Raw genomic sequence first — 19,103 nt, forward strand, 5'->3', positions numbered from 1 at the left:
GATGAATGGAGGAAGTAGCATCAACATACATACCCCATCACCTGTAAGATGGATAGCTGGTGAGAAGTTTCTGTGTAACATAGGGAGCCCAGTCTGGTGCTCTATGATGACCTGGAGGGATAAGATGGGGGAGGGGAGGGAGGCCAGCGAGAGAAGGGAAGTAGGTATAATTATGGCTTATTTGCATTGTTGTATGGCAGAAACCAACACAGCAGTGTAAAAATATATTTTAATTTAAAAAATTACAAATGATCCATTCAAAAACACCATTGTGGTATTTATGGGTAAACTTTTACTAATAGGATATTGTATTTTATTTGAGATTGACACCAGAATGTAATCCCCGAGGGGCAAGAGCTCTCATCTCCATCTTCACTGCCCTAGCCTGAGACAGTGCCTGGCATAGATTGACCTTCAGTAAATATTCATTAAATGGAGAAGATTTCTTCTTTTCCGTTCCTCCCCTCTCCCTTCCTTCCTTTCCTCTTTCCATGATTGTTAAGAAGGAAAGGACGGAAGGAAGGTTGACAGATTAACACTTCATTAAACTGAACCTGCTCGCTGGGGTAACATGCAGAAGCAGCCTTGAAAGTTTGCACATGAAATTTCATGCTATGGGTGATATTTCAAGAGCAACACTTTTGTAAGAGAAAAAAGTACATTGCAGGATGTCAGCCATCTTTTTTCCATCTAGAAATCACTGGCAGAGGTTATTGATGACCCTTTGGTGAAGAGAAAGAAGTCAGTGAAGTGAGTGTCAGAGTGTTAAGAGTGGATAGGAGAAGAGGAAGGAAAAAAATAGGGCCTTTAGATGATGCTTTCCAGTTGTTTGCCTGGAAGGGAAGGTGAGAGAGTTCAGGAGCCGTAGAAATTTCAGGGTTGAAGAGATGTTATTTTTGTTTGTATGATGTGTGGAAGAAGCTTTTATGCTGCTGAGGGGAAGGAGCCAGTAGAAGGGAGAGGAGTGATGGATGGAGCAAGATGCTGGAATTGGTGAGTGCACAGAGATGGGTCATTGCTTCTGACACTGAGGATGATGTAAGAAGGATGTGAGTAAATATTTACAAAGAACAACAATAATACAAAAAAAAAAAAAAACCAAGGTGCTGAGCCAAGTAAAACCAGATGCTTCCAAGTGATTTTAGTAAGTTCATTTGCCACTTATTCATTCATATTCATTCATCTGCTTGTGGTGACTCACAGACAAGCAGTAAGAGAAGCAAAATTTTAAGAAAATAGATGGAAAACATATAACTCATGTAACACTTATTGGGAATTGGAAATAGATTGCTGGGTTTTGTTTGTTTGTTCATTTGTTTGTTTTAGATTGCCATTTTTAAACCACCTATGTCTGACTCTGAGCTTCCCTGGTGGTTCAATGGTAAAACTCTGCCTGCAATGCAGGAGATGTGGGTTCATTCCCTGGGTTGGGAAGATCCATGGAGAAGGGAATGGCAACCCACTCTAGTATTCTTGCCTGGGACATCCCATGGACAGAGGAGTCTGGCGGGCTACAGTACACAGGGTCCAAAGAGTCAGACCTGATTGAGTGACTAAACAGGCCCGCACAATGACTGGCTCTTGGAATACCACGAGGCTGCAAGTGATAAGAATTAGACCTGGGGTGTGGCACAAGGTATTAAAACAAGGAATCTCACAAGTCTGTGGGATATCTAAGGGCGTACACCTTCACAGATTTTGGAACCTACACTGGAGAAAACACAGACCAGAGACAGCCAGAAAGACATGTATTCGATCCACGGAATGCTGTCTGTATCCCCAGCCCCACACACCCCCATCGCCCTCCTCTTCTGGAGCCCCCTGGGTTCTCCACTCTCTTCCGGACACCAGTCTTCCCTCTGGGAATCTGTCTCCAGATCTAAAATCCTCTCCGTTGCTTTGGACTGCATTGCATGTCTGGTAATGACTCTCTTTCCAGACTCTACTCTGGTCCTCCTTGGCTTGCTGGGAGCTCTGGACTTCCGTTCTTGTGCTTTACCATTCCTGAGATGAGCCCCCTGTGTCATCAAGCCTGGGTTTCACATATATTCCCTGCATGAGCTGTTCTCTGACCCTTGTCCTCCCTCAACCATGCTTACGAGCTGGGCTTGTTGCCTATTGCACGTGCATGGCCATGAAGAAGGAGGCAGCAAAGATTACCCTGAAGTCTGAGGAACAGTGGCGCAGCCATTAAAACCAACAGACAACTACTGTATATAAAAGAGATAATCAACAAGGATCTACTGTATAGCACAGGGAACTCTACTCAACAGTCTGTAATAACCTGTATGAAAAAGAATGGATCCATGTATATGCATCACTGAATCACCTTACTATACACCTGAAACCAACACAACTTTGTAAATCACTTATACCCCAATATAAAATAAAAATAAAAACACGCAGAACAGGACAGTGGCAAGGCAGAGGCTGACTCAGAAACAAGGCACAAAGGCAATATTGAACTTGGCAGGGAGCAGAATATCTAAATGGAAATGTGGAAATAGACCTTCACGGGGGTGGAGGTCTGATTTCTGCTGAAATCAGAAGTGAGGATTTACAGATCCCAGGTTAGAGGAATCCAAGTTCTCAAGAGGCCACATGAACACTGAGTTGGAACTCTTTCCTTTCCTTCCTCTGCCCCAACCTTAGTCACCATGATTAGTGAAACTTCAGATCTTGCTTTTATCATTCTTCCATCTAATGTCTGGGGCTCCCATCCCCTCCCAGCCTGGAATTTAACCTCCTTCCTAGCCAACCACCTCCATGAAGAACCAAGTTCCAAAGCTGCTCAGCACTTCTTATCATCATGTTCAAATTAGATCCCTTGACCCTTAAGTCCTGCTCATGTTGCTAACATTTATTGACACCGTTGTACCAAATACCTACCTAAATGATTTCACGTGGATTACCTATTTTGATTTTTTTTACCTGATTTGATTTTCATAGCAACCACGTGCGGTGCTATGCTGTGCTGTGCATAGTCGCTCAGCCATGTCCAATTCTTTGTGACCCCATGAACTATAGTCTGCCAGGCTCCTCTGTCCATGGGGATTCTCCAGGCAAGAATACTGGAGTGGGTTGCCATGCCCTCCTCCAAGGGAAACTGCCCAACCCAGGAATCGAACCAGGGTCTCCTGCATTGCAGGCAGATTCTTTACCAGCTGAACTACCAGAGAAGCCCCATAGCAACCATACATGGTAGAAATTATGACCAAGGTGACCATGCATCCAATTTTGTCTCTGCATAGTCCCTATTTATGCCTAATATTCTGGTGTCATTATTAATAGCACCCTCTACAAGGGTCCTGGTTTGGACCAGCAATTATATGGTCATTGTAACTGTTACCGTGCTTCCTTTCCTCAGTTTACAGATGACACCTAGAGACGTGAAGTCTCTTATCCATCATCATATCTCATCGCATCGCTGATCCATGGCTGAGCCAGGACTTGGACTCTGGCATCAGACCCCACAGAGACAGCCTGGAAACCACTGTGTTCTTATCCATGTTTGTGTGTGCATGTGTGCTAAGCAGCTTCAGTCATATCCAACTCTTTGCATCCTCATAGACTGTAGCCCCTCCCAGGCAAGAATACTGTAATGGGTTGCCATACCCTCTCCTCCAAGGGATCTTCCCAAATCAGAGATCGAACCCTCGCCTCCTGCGGCTCCTGCTCTGCAGGTGAAATTTTTCCTACTGAGCCACCAGCAAAGCCCCTGATTCATTTTTACTGGTCCCTTAAGTTTTGATGGATGACTGGTCTTTAGGATTTATTTTGCTGCTGATTAATTCTGATATTCTATGTCATACCAAGCAGCTTAGCCTTTCACCCCCTCTCCCCACGACTGGTGACCACCACGTCCCACTGCATCTGACCCTCAGATATAGGGTGAGCTTTTCCCACTTGGGGCTGGAATGGAGAGGAGCAAGATGGGGTGCTTACTGGAAGCTGTAGGAGACTTAAGAGAAATTTATTTTTAGGGATGTAAGATGTGAGCAATTTGGCTCAAAAGACCTGAGCAAGAATTTTATTGAAAGAGAAACGGTTAAGCCAAGTAATGTCCCAGGTTTTTATTTTGGACAGCTTGCCCATTGACTCAAATTATCCCACAATCAATGCCAATGAAGCAAATAGTATCAGTTACAATACTGTCTAAAAGGCCTGAGAAAAGCTATGCTGCATACAAGTGCACCTCATCTAAACAGACTTGGGTTTTGTCAAAATTGAATTTTAAAAGTCAACAGTGGTCTTTTCATGCAAAAGCAAGTTGATGGTCATGGGTGTGAACAATGCATACTTAAAATCCTTCCATTGCATACACCTTTTTCTTCCAAAAAAAATCCCAAAAAGTAAAAAATGCAACCATGGTCACTTTCCACATCCTGGAAACAGTGGACTTACTAAGATTCACACAGTTAACCAGGTTTTCATCACCAGTGTGCCAACATCCACTTCCTGTCATAACTGAAAGTAGCTTGCCAAGGGCCCTTCTGATCACACACCATCTCATCCAGACTTTGTCACAGGTGTGTGGCTCTGCCTTTTTGTGGAAATAGGTAGAAATCTGAAACCATAGCTTAATATCAATAGCAGGTGGTGTGATCTTGTGGCACTGTTCAGAACACTTGTTGACATTTCACATATGTACTTTTACACAGATTAGCTCACTTAATTTCACAACAGTCCTCTGAGGTGAGTCTGAAAGCAAAGAAGAGTTATGTGACTTGCTGAAGAGGACCAAGCTAAGACCCAGACCTGACTTCCCAAACCATTGCCAAAGGTTGGCAGAATCCTCCGTGTGTGTGTGTGCACGTGCTCGGTCCTGACTCTTTGTGATCCTAGGGACTGTAGCCCTCCAGGCTCCTCTGTCCATGGAGTTCTCCAGGCAAGAATACTGGAGTGGTTTGCCATTTCCTCCTCCAGGGGATCTTCCCAGTCCCATCCCAGACAGAGATTGAATCCATGTCTCTTGCATCTCCTGCATTGGCAGAAGAATTCTTTACCTCTGCACTACCTGGGAAGCCCAAGTCCTCCTCACCCAGCACATACACTACACAGTGCAGCCTCTGATGATGATACGGTTAAACTTGTTTCTCAAGCTTATATCCCCTTAGCTCCTTCAGAGGTGGTCATAATATAAATCTATAGGCTATTCCTTTCCAAATGAATTTGATATATTAAGTGAATTACAAAGTGATCTGAAATGCTGTGTCCTTGTTCATAGATGTGTAATGATTGTTTTTGTTTTTCAGTTGCTTAAGTCATGTCCAACTCTTTACAACCCCATGGACTGCAGCATGCCAGGCTTTCCTGTCCTTCCCTATCTCCCAAGGTTTGCTCAAGTTCATGTCCATTGAATCAGTGATGCCATCCAACCATCTCATCCTATGTCTTCCCCTTCTTCTCTTGTCCTCAATCTTTCCCAGCATCAGGGTCTTTTCCAGTGAGTCAGCTCTTCACATCAGGTGACCAAAGTATTGGAGCTTCAGCTTCAGCATCAGTCCTTCCAATGAATATTCAGGGTTGATTTTTTTTAGGATTGACTGGCTTGCTCTCCTTGCAGTAGAGGGGACCCTCAAGAGTCTTCTCCAACATCACAGTTGGAAAGCATCAATTCTTTGGTGCTCTGCCTTCTTTGTGGTCCAGCTCTCACATCTGTACATGACTACTGGAAAAACCATAACTTTGACTAAAGGGACCTTTGTTGACAAAGTGATGTCTTTGCTTTTTAATATTCTGTCTAGGTTTGTCATAGTCTTTCTTTCAAGGAGCAAGCATCTTTTAATTTCATGGCATGCAGCCATGACTGCCTGGCTACAGTCACTATCTGCAGCGATCTTAAAGTAAAATCTGTCACTGCCTCTACCTCCTCCCCATCTATGTGCCATGAAGTGATGGGATCAGATGCCATGATCTTACTTTTTTGAATGTTGAGTTTTAAGCCAGCCTTTTCACTCTCCTCTTTGTGTAGTGATAGACTACTTTAAAAGACAAAATATGTTCATAGGAAATTCCTTCTATTATCCCCCCACGTTGGGTGCAGATTAGATCTTTATTAAGATTTGTGCTGAAATATTTGGCATTGCTTTTGAGGAATGGATAGCATCATATCCTGATCACACTTAGATTTCTAAAGACCTAGGGGCACTTGCAGTTGAAGTTTGGGAAATTTCATCCTGTGCGGCCAGACTTACAGATTTTCAGAAGTAGAAGCTCACCAGTGTGGAGGTTGGGATCTCAGCCCCAAGTTATCCAGCCACCCTGAGAAAAATCATTGGCAGTGCAGCTTCATCCTCTGGCAGCTGGACCACGTGCTGGCCTGCTTCTAGGTCCAAGAAGGCAGGTATAGTCTAGGCTGATGGGAAACGTGCCACAAGTTGGTCGGGGCTTCTGTAGCCCCTCCCTCAGTGCAGAGCAGGGCTCCTGTGTCCTCCTTGGCTAGGGGTCAGAGTAGGCGAAGAGAAGAGAATTCAGTTCCCTGAAATTTGAGTCTTCCTTCTGTTCCTTTCTGCTAAATAGAAAACAGGATGACAATACTTTGCCTAAAGGGTAAACATGAACATCCTGTGTTCTGCCTTGCAGTCTTCTCTTCTAAAATACTGAGAGCCCAGAGATTTCTTCTGCTAGAGAAGGTTTTCTGCTTCTCCATGACTGCTACCATCACCCAGCGGGGAGAGGCATGACTGCCTCACTGGGTGTGTAGCTGTCAACTCTGAGAGTCCCTGGACAGAGCTTCTCTATTTATTGGGTCCTTACTCCGTCCTGGGGCTTCCCTGATGGCTCAGAGGGTAAAGCGTCTGCCTGCAATGCAGGAAACTCAGGTTCAGTTCCTGGGTTGGGAAGATCCCCTGAAGAAGGAAATAGCAACCCACTCCAGTACCCTTGCTGGAAAAATCCCATAGACGGAGAAGCCTGGTAGGCTACAGTCCATGGGGTCACAAAGAGTCGGACACAACTGAGCGACTTCACTTTCACTTTACTCCGTCCTAGGAACAGTGTTAAGTGTGTTAAGTGCTTCATTTGGATTATCTCATTTACTCCTTCTCATCCTTTCAGGTGGGTTTCCCAGATGGCACTAGTGGTAAAGAACCTGCCTTGCCAAGGCAGGAGACATAACAAACACAGGTTCGATCCCTGGGTCCAGTTGATTCCCTGGAGGAGGGCGTGGCAATCGACTCCAGTGTTCCTGCTTGGAGAATTCCATGGACAGAGGAGCCTCTTGGTGGTCTACAGTCCTTAGGGTCGCCAAAAGTCAGACTAAAGTGACTTTGCACGCACACACACATCTTATGGGGTAGGGATAAAAAACTATCATCAGTCCCATTTCGCTGAAATGGAAGCAAAGATCAAAAGGTTGTTTGCTTGGGGTCAGTAATCCAGGTAGTGACAAACTCAGGTGTATGGTGCACCAAAATGATCATATCATACCTCTGAAGAAAAACCAGCCAAGTCTTATTGTTACCATCCCATCAATCTGCTCCTGTTCCATAAGACATTGCTGTGTACACATTAGACCACATTGGAGTGATTATTCTGGCTACTGGGCTGGATCAGGATGGGGAGCAAGGAGATCCTACTGGCTTCTGACTTGAGAAATGACTTGATCACCAAGAAAAAGGAAATGGGTTCAGTTGAACCTCCATCTGCTCCCTCAATCCCAATATTTTTCTCTTCATGCTCACTAGTTAGAGTGCTTCTACCTGTTTTTCCACATTGCTTGTGATTCACTGTCGCCTTTTTAAAAATATTGGTGGGGAAATGAGAGAGATACCAACAACATCTCTTCCTATCTCTTCTCCACTCCAAAGCCCAGACATCCCTTATTGGACTTTGTGAATCTATAGATAGAGAAAGCTTTTAGATTCTAGACCTAGAAGGAACCTGAGGCCATCTCTTCTTACTCTCTAACTTTGTTGTTACTGTTGTTCAGTTGCTAACTTGTGTCCAACTCTTCCAAGACCCCATGGACTGCAGCATACCAGGCTTCCCTGTCCCTCACCATCCCCCAGTGAGTTTGCCCAAGTTTATGTCTATTGAATCGGTGATACCTTTCAACCATCTCATCCTCTATTGCCCCCTTCTCCTTCTACCTTCAATCTTTCCCGGCATCAGGGTCTTTTCCAATGAGTCAGGTGGCTAAAGTTTTGGAGTTTCAACTTCAGCATCAGTCCTTTCAAAGAGTATTCAGGGTTGATTTCCTTTAAGATTGACTGATTTGATCTCCTTGCTTTCCAAGGGACTCTCAAGAGTCTTCTCCAGCACTGCAGTTCGAAAGCATCAATTCTTAAGCATTCTGCCTTCTTAATTGTCCAGCTCTCACATCTGTACTCGTGACTACTGGAAAGACCTCTAACTTTATGGGCAAGCAAAGTTAGATCCAGAGAGACAGAAGTAACAAGACCTGTCTGAAGTCTTAATTAGCGTCAGAGCCCAAGCTCCATTCACTGCTGTTCCCATCACATCCCCCTGGGATGCGGGGTACCCAAGTCCTCCTGCAGAGCCGCAGTAGCTTCATTTGTCTGTAGCAGAAACTGAAGATAATAGGAACACCAACTTGAGAATCCACAGCCTGCAGTTTAGGGTTTAAAGAGAAGCTGAACATTATCTTATCAAGTTAATCTTTTGAATATAGCCCTGCCCCTCCTACTCCTGCTGGGTTTAAACCTTGCTTTGTCCTCATTTCCTTTCAACAGCCGGAGCTGGGAGCTTTGCACCAACCCTAAAATGACAATGTTGGGCTGCTCCCCTGAGTCCTGGCAAAGAATATGGAGTTGAGATTAGCTCAGGTTGACACCATCCTTTTCAGCTCTCAAATTGGTTTGGAAAGCACATTTGAAAATTACTTAAAAAACTGCTGTTTTCATGTTTGGAAAGCAGTTCATGATTATTGTAAACGAGATTTAACTTGGAATGTTTAGGATGTGGGTGGTTAATTCCTGCCACAATTCAAAGGGGAAAGAAATGAACACAGAAAGGAAAATAGAACAAGTACTGAAGGTACAGTTAATAGCTCATTGATCCAGCCACAGCAGAGAACACTTTTTTCATAGCTCACTTTTGAAGATCACATAATTGACCCCATTTAGTCATAAACTTTTAAGAATTAAAAGCAATTGCTGCTGGAAGTTTGTCTCGAATGTTTCACAGGTTTCTCTTCCTTCTGGAGCTGTCACGGATGGACATAATTTGACTTTTCTTGTTGCAGAGCATGGGCCCTAGGCACATGGACTTTAATAGTTACAACACACAGGCACAATAGTTGTGGCCCGCGAACCCTAGATCACACAGGCTTCAGTAGTTGTGGCGCATGGGCTAAGTTGCCCCATGGCATATGGAATCCTCCCAGACTGTGAATGTCTTCTGCATTGGTAGGCAGATTCTTATCCACTGTACCACCAGGGAAGCCCTAGCTCTTTCTTTTGTCAGGGCTTATACTTTTAAGTTAGTCAGACTCAAGCGTATACCCTGGGCTCAATGACTGGTGAAGAGGAGCCAAGGACACTTCCTACTGCATCTCACTCTAGACCTTGACAGTTCATTCTAGTGCCAAGACTCTCTTGCTGGTGTATTTATATGTGACTGTATTAGCATTGAACCTTGACTTACAGGTCTGTTACCTACCTTTTTTGGCTCTTTCTTGGAATAATGATAATAAATGTAATAGTTTTATTCAAAATACAGCTAAAAGAGTGATAAAATCTACCATTTATGCCATTGTTTTATTCATAGCATGTCTTTTGTTATAATAACTCTGCAAAAGAGAGCATCATGGTTCTGTTGTACCAGTTAAATAAATCAGGTTCAGAGGATTCGAACTCAGAATCACTTCCCAGGTACCAAGCTAGAATCATGCACCCTCATCCTTGCCCCAGGAACACAGTCCACAGTCCCATTTGATGGTGTGGGTCTTAGTTGGCTAGTTTAATTGCTGGGACCCTTGAAACGCTTTGAAGAAGTTAGAAGCTGTCCGCACCCCATCAGTTGCTTGAATCATGCACCCTCATCCTTGCCCCAGGAACATAGTCCACAGTCCCATTTGGTGGTGTGGGTCTTGGTTGGCTGGATTAATTGCTGGGACCCTTGAAACCCTTTGAAGAAGTTAGAAGCTGTCAGCACTGCACCCATCACGAGGGACATCCTTTCAGTTCTAAGTGGCTGTGCCCTATTCCCATTGGCCCAGGGCAAGTCACAGTTATATTGTGTCTGGTCAGAGGCTTTTGCAAGCTTCATTCAGCAAGGTCTTTGGAATCCTGTGTATGGTGGCTATAAGTGGTACAGGTATGAAAACCCCTTCTCTAACCCACTCCTGTAAGCATCCCAGATTAATGAATTGGGTACTGTCTCTTTCTGGCCCTGCAGAAGTTGTTTCTGTTGCTTCCCAGGACTTGGCTGTGATCAGAATAGTTGAGGTTGCAAAATAAGTGCCCTCTGGGTAAGTGAGGTATTATTATATTATTTTAAATGTGTTTACTCATGGAAAAGGACTGGGAAGGGGTTATGGAACTTGTCTCATATTACCATGGGACCCAACTTCAAAGCTCAGAGGAGGCATGCCCATTCCTCCATCACCCAGCAAATCGTGTGTCCCTCAGCAAGGAAGAGTCAGAGATTTCTTTTTTTTTTTAACCACTAGTAAAGGGGACAGGGAAAAAGTAAACAATGTCTGAAATCCTTAGATCTTTTTTCTCTTCCAGTAATAACTAACCCATGTGTATTGAATCCTTACTTACCATATGTCTGGCACTGTGCCAAGGACTGACAGAACAATTGGATCCTCATGAGTATCCATTCATTTGACAGAGGAGGAAACTGAGGCTTAAAACTTTTGTTTTATGCCACAAAGGTAGCAAGTATCTCAACTGGGGATTTAAATTCCCTGTCCACTTCCCAGGCTTTTGCCTAGCTGCTACACTGTACTGCCTTCTACCAAGAATAAGAAAGATTGACTCTGACCAGAGAAGAATGCAGTCAAATGCAGAAGCCTGAGAAATGTAAGGTGTGATATTGACGAAACATTGATATTATCCACGTACTCTGCAAGAAGCTGCTGAGGAAGCTGCTTGAGAGAGCAATGAAGGAAAATTTTCTGAAGCACTTAAACATACCAAAGAGAAATCTTCTTTTAGCTGCACTGGTGCCCAAAGGGAGGGAAATGAAAAAAAGACGCGCTTGGCAACAGCACTTGGATTTTTTAAATGAAAGAACAGTGTGCCTGTTTCCAAAGTGATTAATTGTACAACTCAATAAATGTCAGCAAGTGGAAAAGATGCCTGTAAAGGGGAGGCACTATAATTAAGTGCAAATGAAGAGATAGGAGCTGAAAGAAGAGAACTCTACAAGTCACAAATGGGGGGAAAGGGGTCATGGTTGTTATCAAAATTGACCTAAGTCCCAAGCTCTTGAGTTGAAGTAGCACCAAGAGAGGCAAAGATGCAAGTTGGTAAGGAATAACTGGGCCTCAGGGAGAATCACTTTGCTGGGTTGTGTTTTCCACCTTTTTTTTTAGCTAAGAAAGCACTGATCGACTCCCTCCTATCCGTTTAATTGAATTTATATACCTGAGGGGACTTACCCATCTGGAAATAGACAAGTTAAAAGATTCTTGCTAATCCCTGCCCTGGAAAATGGCCAAGTCCTTGAACTGGTTTTACTCAGCTTGGGGTTAAATCCTCAGTTGCCTTTAGTCTATGAGAGTTTTCCTCCTTTAGGGTCACTTTCACTTGGTCACAATTGCTGAGCCAGAGAAGCCCAACAAGATTCAGACCTTGATGGTGATAATAATGAGGAAGAGGAGTTTATTTTTACTCCGTATGGATTGACTGATTCACTCCACAAAGCACCGAATTCCCATGGAAAGGCTGTGCTCCAACTTAAAGAAGTGGCTGCAAGTTTCAACCCTTGCCCTTCGTCTCCAGTTTTCTGACCTCGTACAACTCTGTGTAGAATAGCGCTGGTGGTGAAGGAGGGGCAGCAAAGCCTGGAAGACAGTTCCACTCCACCAGCTCCAGAGTCCTCACCAAATTCTCACGCTGGCCCAGAAAAGCGAATGGCTCGTTCCCTGTGAACAGCGGTGTGTTCAGGCTGTCAGCTTCCCATGGATTCGAGGGCAAATGGTAGCAGGTTTTCTCCTGGAGCCAGGTCCAGGTTCAAACAGTGTCCTAGGGTGATGGCTTCATTCTTGTTGGACAAAAGCAGCCTCTTTCCTGGGGATATTTCAGTGTCAGCCAGCATCTTACATACATCTTTGTATGTAAGGACAGATTACTGCATCAAGGAGTAACAAAGGAGTCGATCATGATTTCATATTCCCACTATATGCTTTCAGAGCCAGCTTGAATAGGTGAGTGGTTTCTGCCAATGAATGCTTCACACAGTAAACACATCTTTTTAAGAATTCTCTTATCAAATTCATTACATTTTTAAATGTTGTAAGTTCCCATCAAAATGTAACTTAAATGGTCACCCAAAACATTCTGCTAACACTACTAGCTGCCTTCTGAAACTGTGATCCAAGGAAACATCACAGACTTTCCTATGAAGGACAAACCAGCTCTCAAAGGGGGTGTTCCAAGGTTGCCTCCATATACGTTGCCATGTGCCAAATAATATTTTTCTGGTATAAATCCACCTTTGGAAGATACAAGGTTTACTTGGCACATATTTGGCTTCAGAACTGGGTTTAAAAAGCTCATACCCTATAGCCAGATCTAGCTTTCCCAGTTACTTGGTGTGATTCTAGCAACAAGTTACTTAACCTCTCTGTGCCTCGGTTTCCTCAGCTGTAAAATGGGGATGATCAGATCATGACCTCATAATAGAGCTGTAAATGGATTGATATGTGTAAATATTAAATAGAACTGTGCTTGGCACATCATAAGTGCTATGGGATGGCTTACTTTATTGTAAATATTACTGTTATTATTCACTGAGCACCTACTTCATGGTTACAGAGTACATATAGTAAAGCAAGTACAAGACCAGCTCTTACAGAAAGGGGATGACAGCGCTTAGAAATGAAATCCATCAGAACGTATTTTCAGCTTGTTTGTGAGGAAGGAAACCCACAGGGTGCAGTAATAAGGACTGAGGTTCTGAACTATGAGGTGTGGTCTGTCGGAGATGCTTCTTGGGGAGAGGAGACCGATCTTCCACTCTCCCCATCAGCAGAGGTAGCCTCACATTTGTTCAGTGATTGATGAGGTAGCTTCATGGTAAAAAACCCTCCTGACAACACAGAAGAGGCAGGAGACTGGGGTTCAGTCCCTGGGTCAGGAAGATCCCCTGGAATAGGAGACAGCAACCCACTCCAGTATTCTTGCCTGGAAAATCCCTTGGACGGAGGAGCCTGGTCCATGCGGTCCATACTGTCCATGCGGTCGCAAAGAGTAGGAGACAACGGCACACACATACACATATTGATCTTTTCAGGTACTCTCCTCCCACCAACATCCTAACAGACGTTAAAGAATTATTTCCGTGTTACAGTGGATATTCTCAAGGCTCAGAGAGGTCAAGCAACTTGCTTGAGATGACACAGTGTATGGTTGGCAGAGCCTCAACTGAGCAGGAATCTGTCTGACTCTGCAGCTCATGGGAGCCTCTCTGCTGCCTTCTGCTGCTGCCTGTCCCACCAGGCTGCTGCCTGGACTAGACTTGATCTGTGTTGCCCAGTCAGTACGTTGCCAGTCCCGCTATGAATGAAAAGAAAAGTGAAAGTGAAGTCTCTCTGTCGTGTCCAGCTCTTTGCGACCCCATGGACTGTAGCCTTCCAGGCTTCTCCATCCATGGGATTTTCCAGGCAAGAGTCCTGGAGTGGGTTGCCATTGCCTTCTCTGGGGGATCTTCCCAACCCAGGGATCGAACCCAGGTCTCCCGCATTGCAGGCAGATGCGTTACCCTCTGAGCCACCAGGGAAGGCCTTCCCTCTGTGAATAAGTCCACATATAAGGAAGGACCCGCTTAGTTTGGGTCGCCTGAGTACTCTGCCCTCTGGCTCCAGGAACAAGAAGCAGAGCCCTGGAGGCCCACCTCTTCACGTGGTCAGCCCCATTCCTGCGCACAGGTTGACACGTGTGCCAGTTGCCACCTTCAGTGTGAGTGTGAGCCAGGTGTGCCGGCGGCAGACACGCCCGCCTCCACTGGCCAAGGGGTGCTGACCCCTGCGCTACTTGTTCTGGAAGCGTCTGCCGTTCTGCTGTTGTCACATGCTCTCAAGTTCTGTCTCCTGGGGTTGGTGGCAGGGCGGGTGTCAGTTAGCTACTTTCTCACACCGAGCTCCTACCTCCCTGGAACTCCGATCCCCTCCAGGGCTCTATTGAGCCCTGTGGCTACTCTTTCTGCCATGTCCTCCTGCTCCCGAAGTTCTTGCTCATCCTTCATTTTTAGTTATCGCTCAGTGTGATCAGGTTCACTTTTCAACTTTCAGAGAAACTTTCTGAAAACCCTCATCTGTTCAAAGATCCATCCCTCCAACCCTACTTTCTCACTGTAATGAATATATTCCCCTTTTATACTGCTTTGTTGAATTTTCACTTGGACTTTGGGAAGGAGGAAAGGAAACACATCTATTCATTTCTTAATTACAATATTTGCATCTGAGCTCATGTTGGTTTTCTAAGATAACCTCTTGTTATCAGCAACAGCATTCCATGCACATTTAATGTTTGAAGGCCAAATTAGTGATTCATTTTATTAATACTTCAAAGAAACTAGCAGATCCCTTCAGGGAATTGATTCTTCCTTTTAAAATATTTCCTGCGTATCAACATCTATGCCAAACATGAGGGGAAAAATGGACCTTATCTCTGTGGGTTGATCTGTCTCCTCCCCGACTTTGCCACATCCCTAGCTTAATTTCCTCTTTCAGACATCTCAGAACCCAATCCTTTTCCTGCACTTTTGAATTTGCGTGTTTGAAGTTTTTCATAAGAAACCATTGGACCATGTGTCCAGCTGTCATTCTCTGGTTTTCATCCTTCCAGCCTCTTTTCCATTGGATAACTGTGGTTGTGTATTGAATTCCCAAGAAACTAATTCTTGGAGGTTCCCTTTCCTTGATGATGGAAGTTAGAAGACAGAGAGAGAATTTGAAACTCCCATCAGAAATAGCAGTCCATCAATAATAGGGCTGAATTCCTCAGAGGCAGTTCAGAGATCGATGAACACAGGACTCTAATAGCCAGAAAGCACATGATTTATCTCCCCAAAGACTTTGGCATCTGCCAGATCGTCTGACTCCAGAAGCCACCCCAGAGGTTAGCCAGCCTTAGGGAGAGATGGCTAGAAAGGAGTTTGGGATGCAAACTGCCTCTTCCCTGCCAAGCCCGTGGTGTGCAACTTAGGGATCCACCTTCCCTTATTAGCAGCCCACAGGAGCTACCGGAATGTTTAAGCGCCTCCGGTCAGTGCCTTGCTGTATTCAAGCTCTCCGGCCCCGAGCAGATGACCAGAACCCGAGGGAATGACTGGAGGGTGATAGGTCATGGGGTATGGGAGTGGGTGGGCGAGGGTGGGCACTGACATCCAGGGAGCGCCGAGCAGCAATCAGATCTGAAAAGGCACATTCATAATCACGGAAGCCCATTCCATATTTTGTCTCTGGTGGGACACCATTTATATATATATATTCAATATGCAAGCCAGGCGGGCTAAATTGTAGCCTTTCTTCAGTAAATGCCCTAGTTGTTTAGAGTTTAAAAAAAAAAAAAAATGGTTTAGATTAGCACCCGGGCACTCTGACAAAGGTCCAGAGGGACTCAAGGGACTTGCCAGCATCATTAGCATTTTTTTCTTCTTTTTCCAGCCGCACTAAAATATGTTTGCTCAAAACAGAAAGAGATGAAAAACTACTTGCAGCCAGTACCTCTTAAAAGAAAAAAAATATTTTACTCCTCTGGCAAACATACCAATTATAACGAAGCTGTGTTGTGACAGATTACTGAGCAATTAATGCCTAATTGAGCCTTCTGCTAGATGCTTCTGTGAAACCCACTTTACTGAGGCCCGAAGTGGCCACACCTTAGAGAAAAAGAAACCTCCAAACTTCCTGTAACACCCTCTGTGCTGAGGGGCCCAGAAACCAAAGAAAACATTTTTACTCTGAATCTCCGAAGAGTTACACTGACAGGATTAGCTTGACAGAAAGATCTCGACATTGTAAATCCTGCTGGGGATTTCATAGTTTCCTCATTTGTAAGCAAGATCTATTTTCCATGAGATATTTTTAGTGCAAGCATCCCTGTTGTCTTATTTTCTTGCAGTATACCATTAGATCTTGAGGCCAGTCCAAGCCAGTCACGTGACTCCTAAGCATCTCACCGTTCCCTCCTAAGTGACTAGTCTCTCAGGAGTCAGGGAATACTAGACTCTTAACTGCCAGAGACCTTAAAGTCCTTCCTGAAGCCTTGAATTCTTATTGATAGGATGTGCAAATTCTTAACAGCTGCTCTTTTTTTTTTTTTTCTGAGAGGTCAGCTCAGCAAAGCTCGCTGCCTGACCTCAGTAAACAGAGATATTTTCAGCCATGCGAGCCGCCTATGTAAATATAAAAATGTATCAGGCTGCAGAACTGCATGTGTGGGAACAAAACAACCGAGCTATTGAAAGAAAATCACAGGGGGAACACTAGTGTCACTCACATGGCTTCGGTTAACGCGTGCATACTTCAGATAAATCATTTTGATTCAGCGGACTCCCCATTTTAGATGAGTCCATTTCATTTCTGGAACTTACGAGCTACGATAAGCAGAACCCCAATCACTTAGTGAGGTGTCTAGTAAAATTTCCTTCTGGAAGTTTTTACATTAAAAAGACAACAATCACTTTCACTCTTTATATGACACTCCTCTGCCTTGGAAAAAACATGTGAGTGTGAAGTCAGTTTTTCAGTTGTTTAATGTGAAAAAGAGTGATTTGTTTGAGTGTCTGAGAGGGAAAGATATCTTTATTCAGACCTCCAAAACGGGAATTGGAGAGAATCACTGTAATGAACAGGAAACATGCTCTTGAGATGAATTGAGAAATGCTCTGTGGGCAAAATGCTCTAATATTCTTGAGTGTGTTCAGTTTCAGTGGATCAAATCTTTCCCATCTCTGCATCCAAGCTATTTGGCGGTGATCAGATGATCAGAGCTCAAGGAAGTGATTGGAGAGTGAGCTGGCTGCAGCTGCGATGTAGGCTGTTTTCAGGGACAAGGAGCCACTGTTTTTCAAACATAGCATCCACATAGAAGTTATTTTCTGGGCTCCACGATGCAGCGATGGGCTGCACTGCCAGCATTGTTCTGCTTCAGGCTTTTCGCTCTGTGGTCCAGAGGAGCTGTCCACACATTTGTAGACGACGCCAAGAGGAACCGTCCCACGAAATTTTGCCTCTGGAAATTGACGATGAAATGAGTAGACCCAGAACCCTCATCATAATGGTATGGTATCTGTGGCAAAACAGCCTCAGTTGATGAAGCTGTGATTATAGAAATGAGGCTGTCATTTGGGATTTGGGTTTTCAGCTTTAGATAAAGAAATGTGTGACCAAGAGTTTACTACTGTGCTGTACTGTTGCGGGAAAATCTTTTCAGAATGATTTCATATATTAGTCACAAAACTGGTTTTCTTTCTCTTATATCTGTCTTGAAAATGTGCAGTTTGGAGGTCTGTTAGAAACTCTCTTCTGCCTAATGTTTTGTGTTGTTGTTATTAACTTTTGTGCAGAAATTTTTGAAGCCTGGTTCAATTAAGTGGATTTTATGTTGTGACTCTAATTTGAAAGTAGAGCCCCAAATAGGTATTTTTATATCACATGTGACTCATCCAGTTGTGTTGGCAGTTAGATCTCTAACTTCAAAGCATTTGAGGCTTTCATTTCTGGCGCTGCAAGGGAAATGCCTTTCCAAAATGCTTAACTTAGGCATAAAATCAGAATGAAGTTTTTGAGAATTTTGTGGAATGCATGGCGTTTTCATTAGAAAGATGTTTCCTGCCACTTGACAAATGACATTTTTGTCTGTGCTTTAATGATTATAGTGTTAACTCCTTCACGTGTATCTGGTTGATCAGCTAGAAAAAAGTGGAGGGTAGACTCTTTCCTTACCTTCGGTTCAGGGAGAGATCTGCTTAGTCACTGAAATCCTGTCTTAGGATAGAAGTGGTGTGCTTAAGTTTCCAAAATTGAGGAGGCATTGAAGTCTGCGTGGTTTCAGCACAATCGACTTTTTTCTCTTAGATTTCAATGTTCGGATATCAAGGATGCAGTAAATAATGAATGATAAATACCTGTTACACCAGAAGTTTTTAAAGGAAAGTCATTTGGCTTGAGCTGTGCGTCTGAGTGACAGAATACGAAGCTGTAACATTCTAGGCCAATCTCTCCAACAAATCAATATTTGATTTTCAAAAGGCAATACTGTCCTTCAACTATGGGGCTATGATTATCTCTTGGAGGGAATACTTAGTGGGAATATTTTCATTTTCTCATTATCCCCATGCTGTGTTGTGCTAAGTTGTTTCAGTTGTGTCCGACCCCATAGGCTGTAGCCTGCCAGGCTCCTCTGTCCATGGGATTCTCCAGGCAAGAATACTGGAGTGTGTTGCCATTCCCTTCTCCAGGGGACCTTCCCAACCCAGGGATCAAATCCGTGTCTCTTACGCTTCTGCATTGGCAGGCGGGTTCTCTACCAACCACTCTTGCCACCACACATTCTATAGCTATGTATTACTCAAGCCATCTAAGTCTTGAAAACATTTTTTCCTAATTTTACTAAATTTTTACAACTAGAAATTTGCCCCCAAAATCATATTTCAAAGTAATTGAGAAATAAAAAGTAATAATTCACCTAATAACAGTGCCCTGTTTTTTCAAAGATCCATTTATTCATATGATACTTTTATGGACATTAAATGAGGTGGTGATGATTTACTGATGAGGAAAACAAAGTTTAGAAAGATGGAATACCTTGGTTACATCACACGGCTGCCAAATGCCAGAGCCTCAAGTCACACTTAGATCAATAATTCCAAAAGCCAATATATTTTTTCACTCTCTTCATATTTTCTAAGGAAATAATGATAAAGCTGATAGAAGTGAATTTTTATGAGAAGTCTGATGG

General features: G+C 43.8%; 1 protein-coding gene across 5 annotated transcripts in view; it reads left to right on the forward strand.

Moving 5' to 3' along the window:
- DOCK10 (dedicator of cytokinesis 10) overlaps nt 1–19,103 on the forward strand; it is a 297,309-nt gene that overhangs the window by 48,872 nt on the left and 229,334 nt on the right. For 3 of the 5 annotated variants that reach the window (XM_061148619.1, XM_061148621.1, XM_061148624.1), the window contains exon 1: nt 17,227–17,423. The exons of the other annotated variants lie outside the window; for them this stretch is intronic. In XM_061148619.1, coding sequence (XP_061004602.1) covers nt 17,262–17,423 — 162 coding nt within the window. In that variant the 5' untranslated portion in view covers nt 17,227–17,261. Of the gene's footprint in view, nt 1–17,226; nt 17,424–19,103 lie in introns of those variants that run through there. 5 annotated transcript variants of the gene reach the window in all.

This window comes from Dama dama, chromosome 8 (assembly GCF_033118175.1).
Source record: "Dama dama isolate Ldn47 chromosome 8, ASM3311817v1, whole genome shotgun sequence".
Taxonomy (NCBI): Eukaryota; Metazoa; Chordata; class Mammalia; order Artiodactyla; family Cervidae; genus Dama; species Dama dama.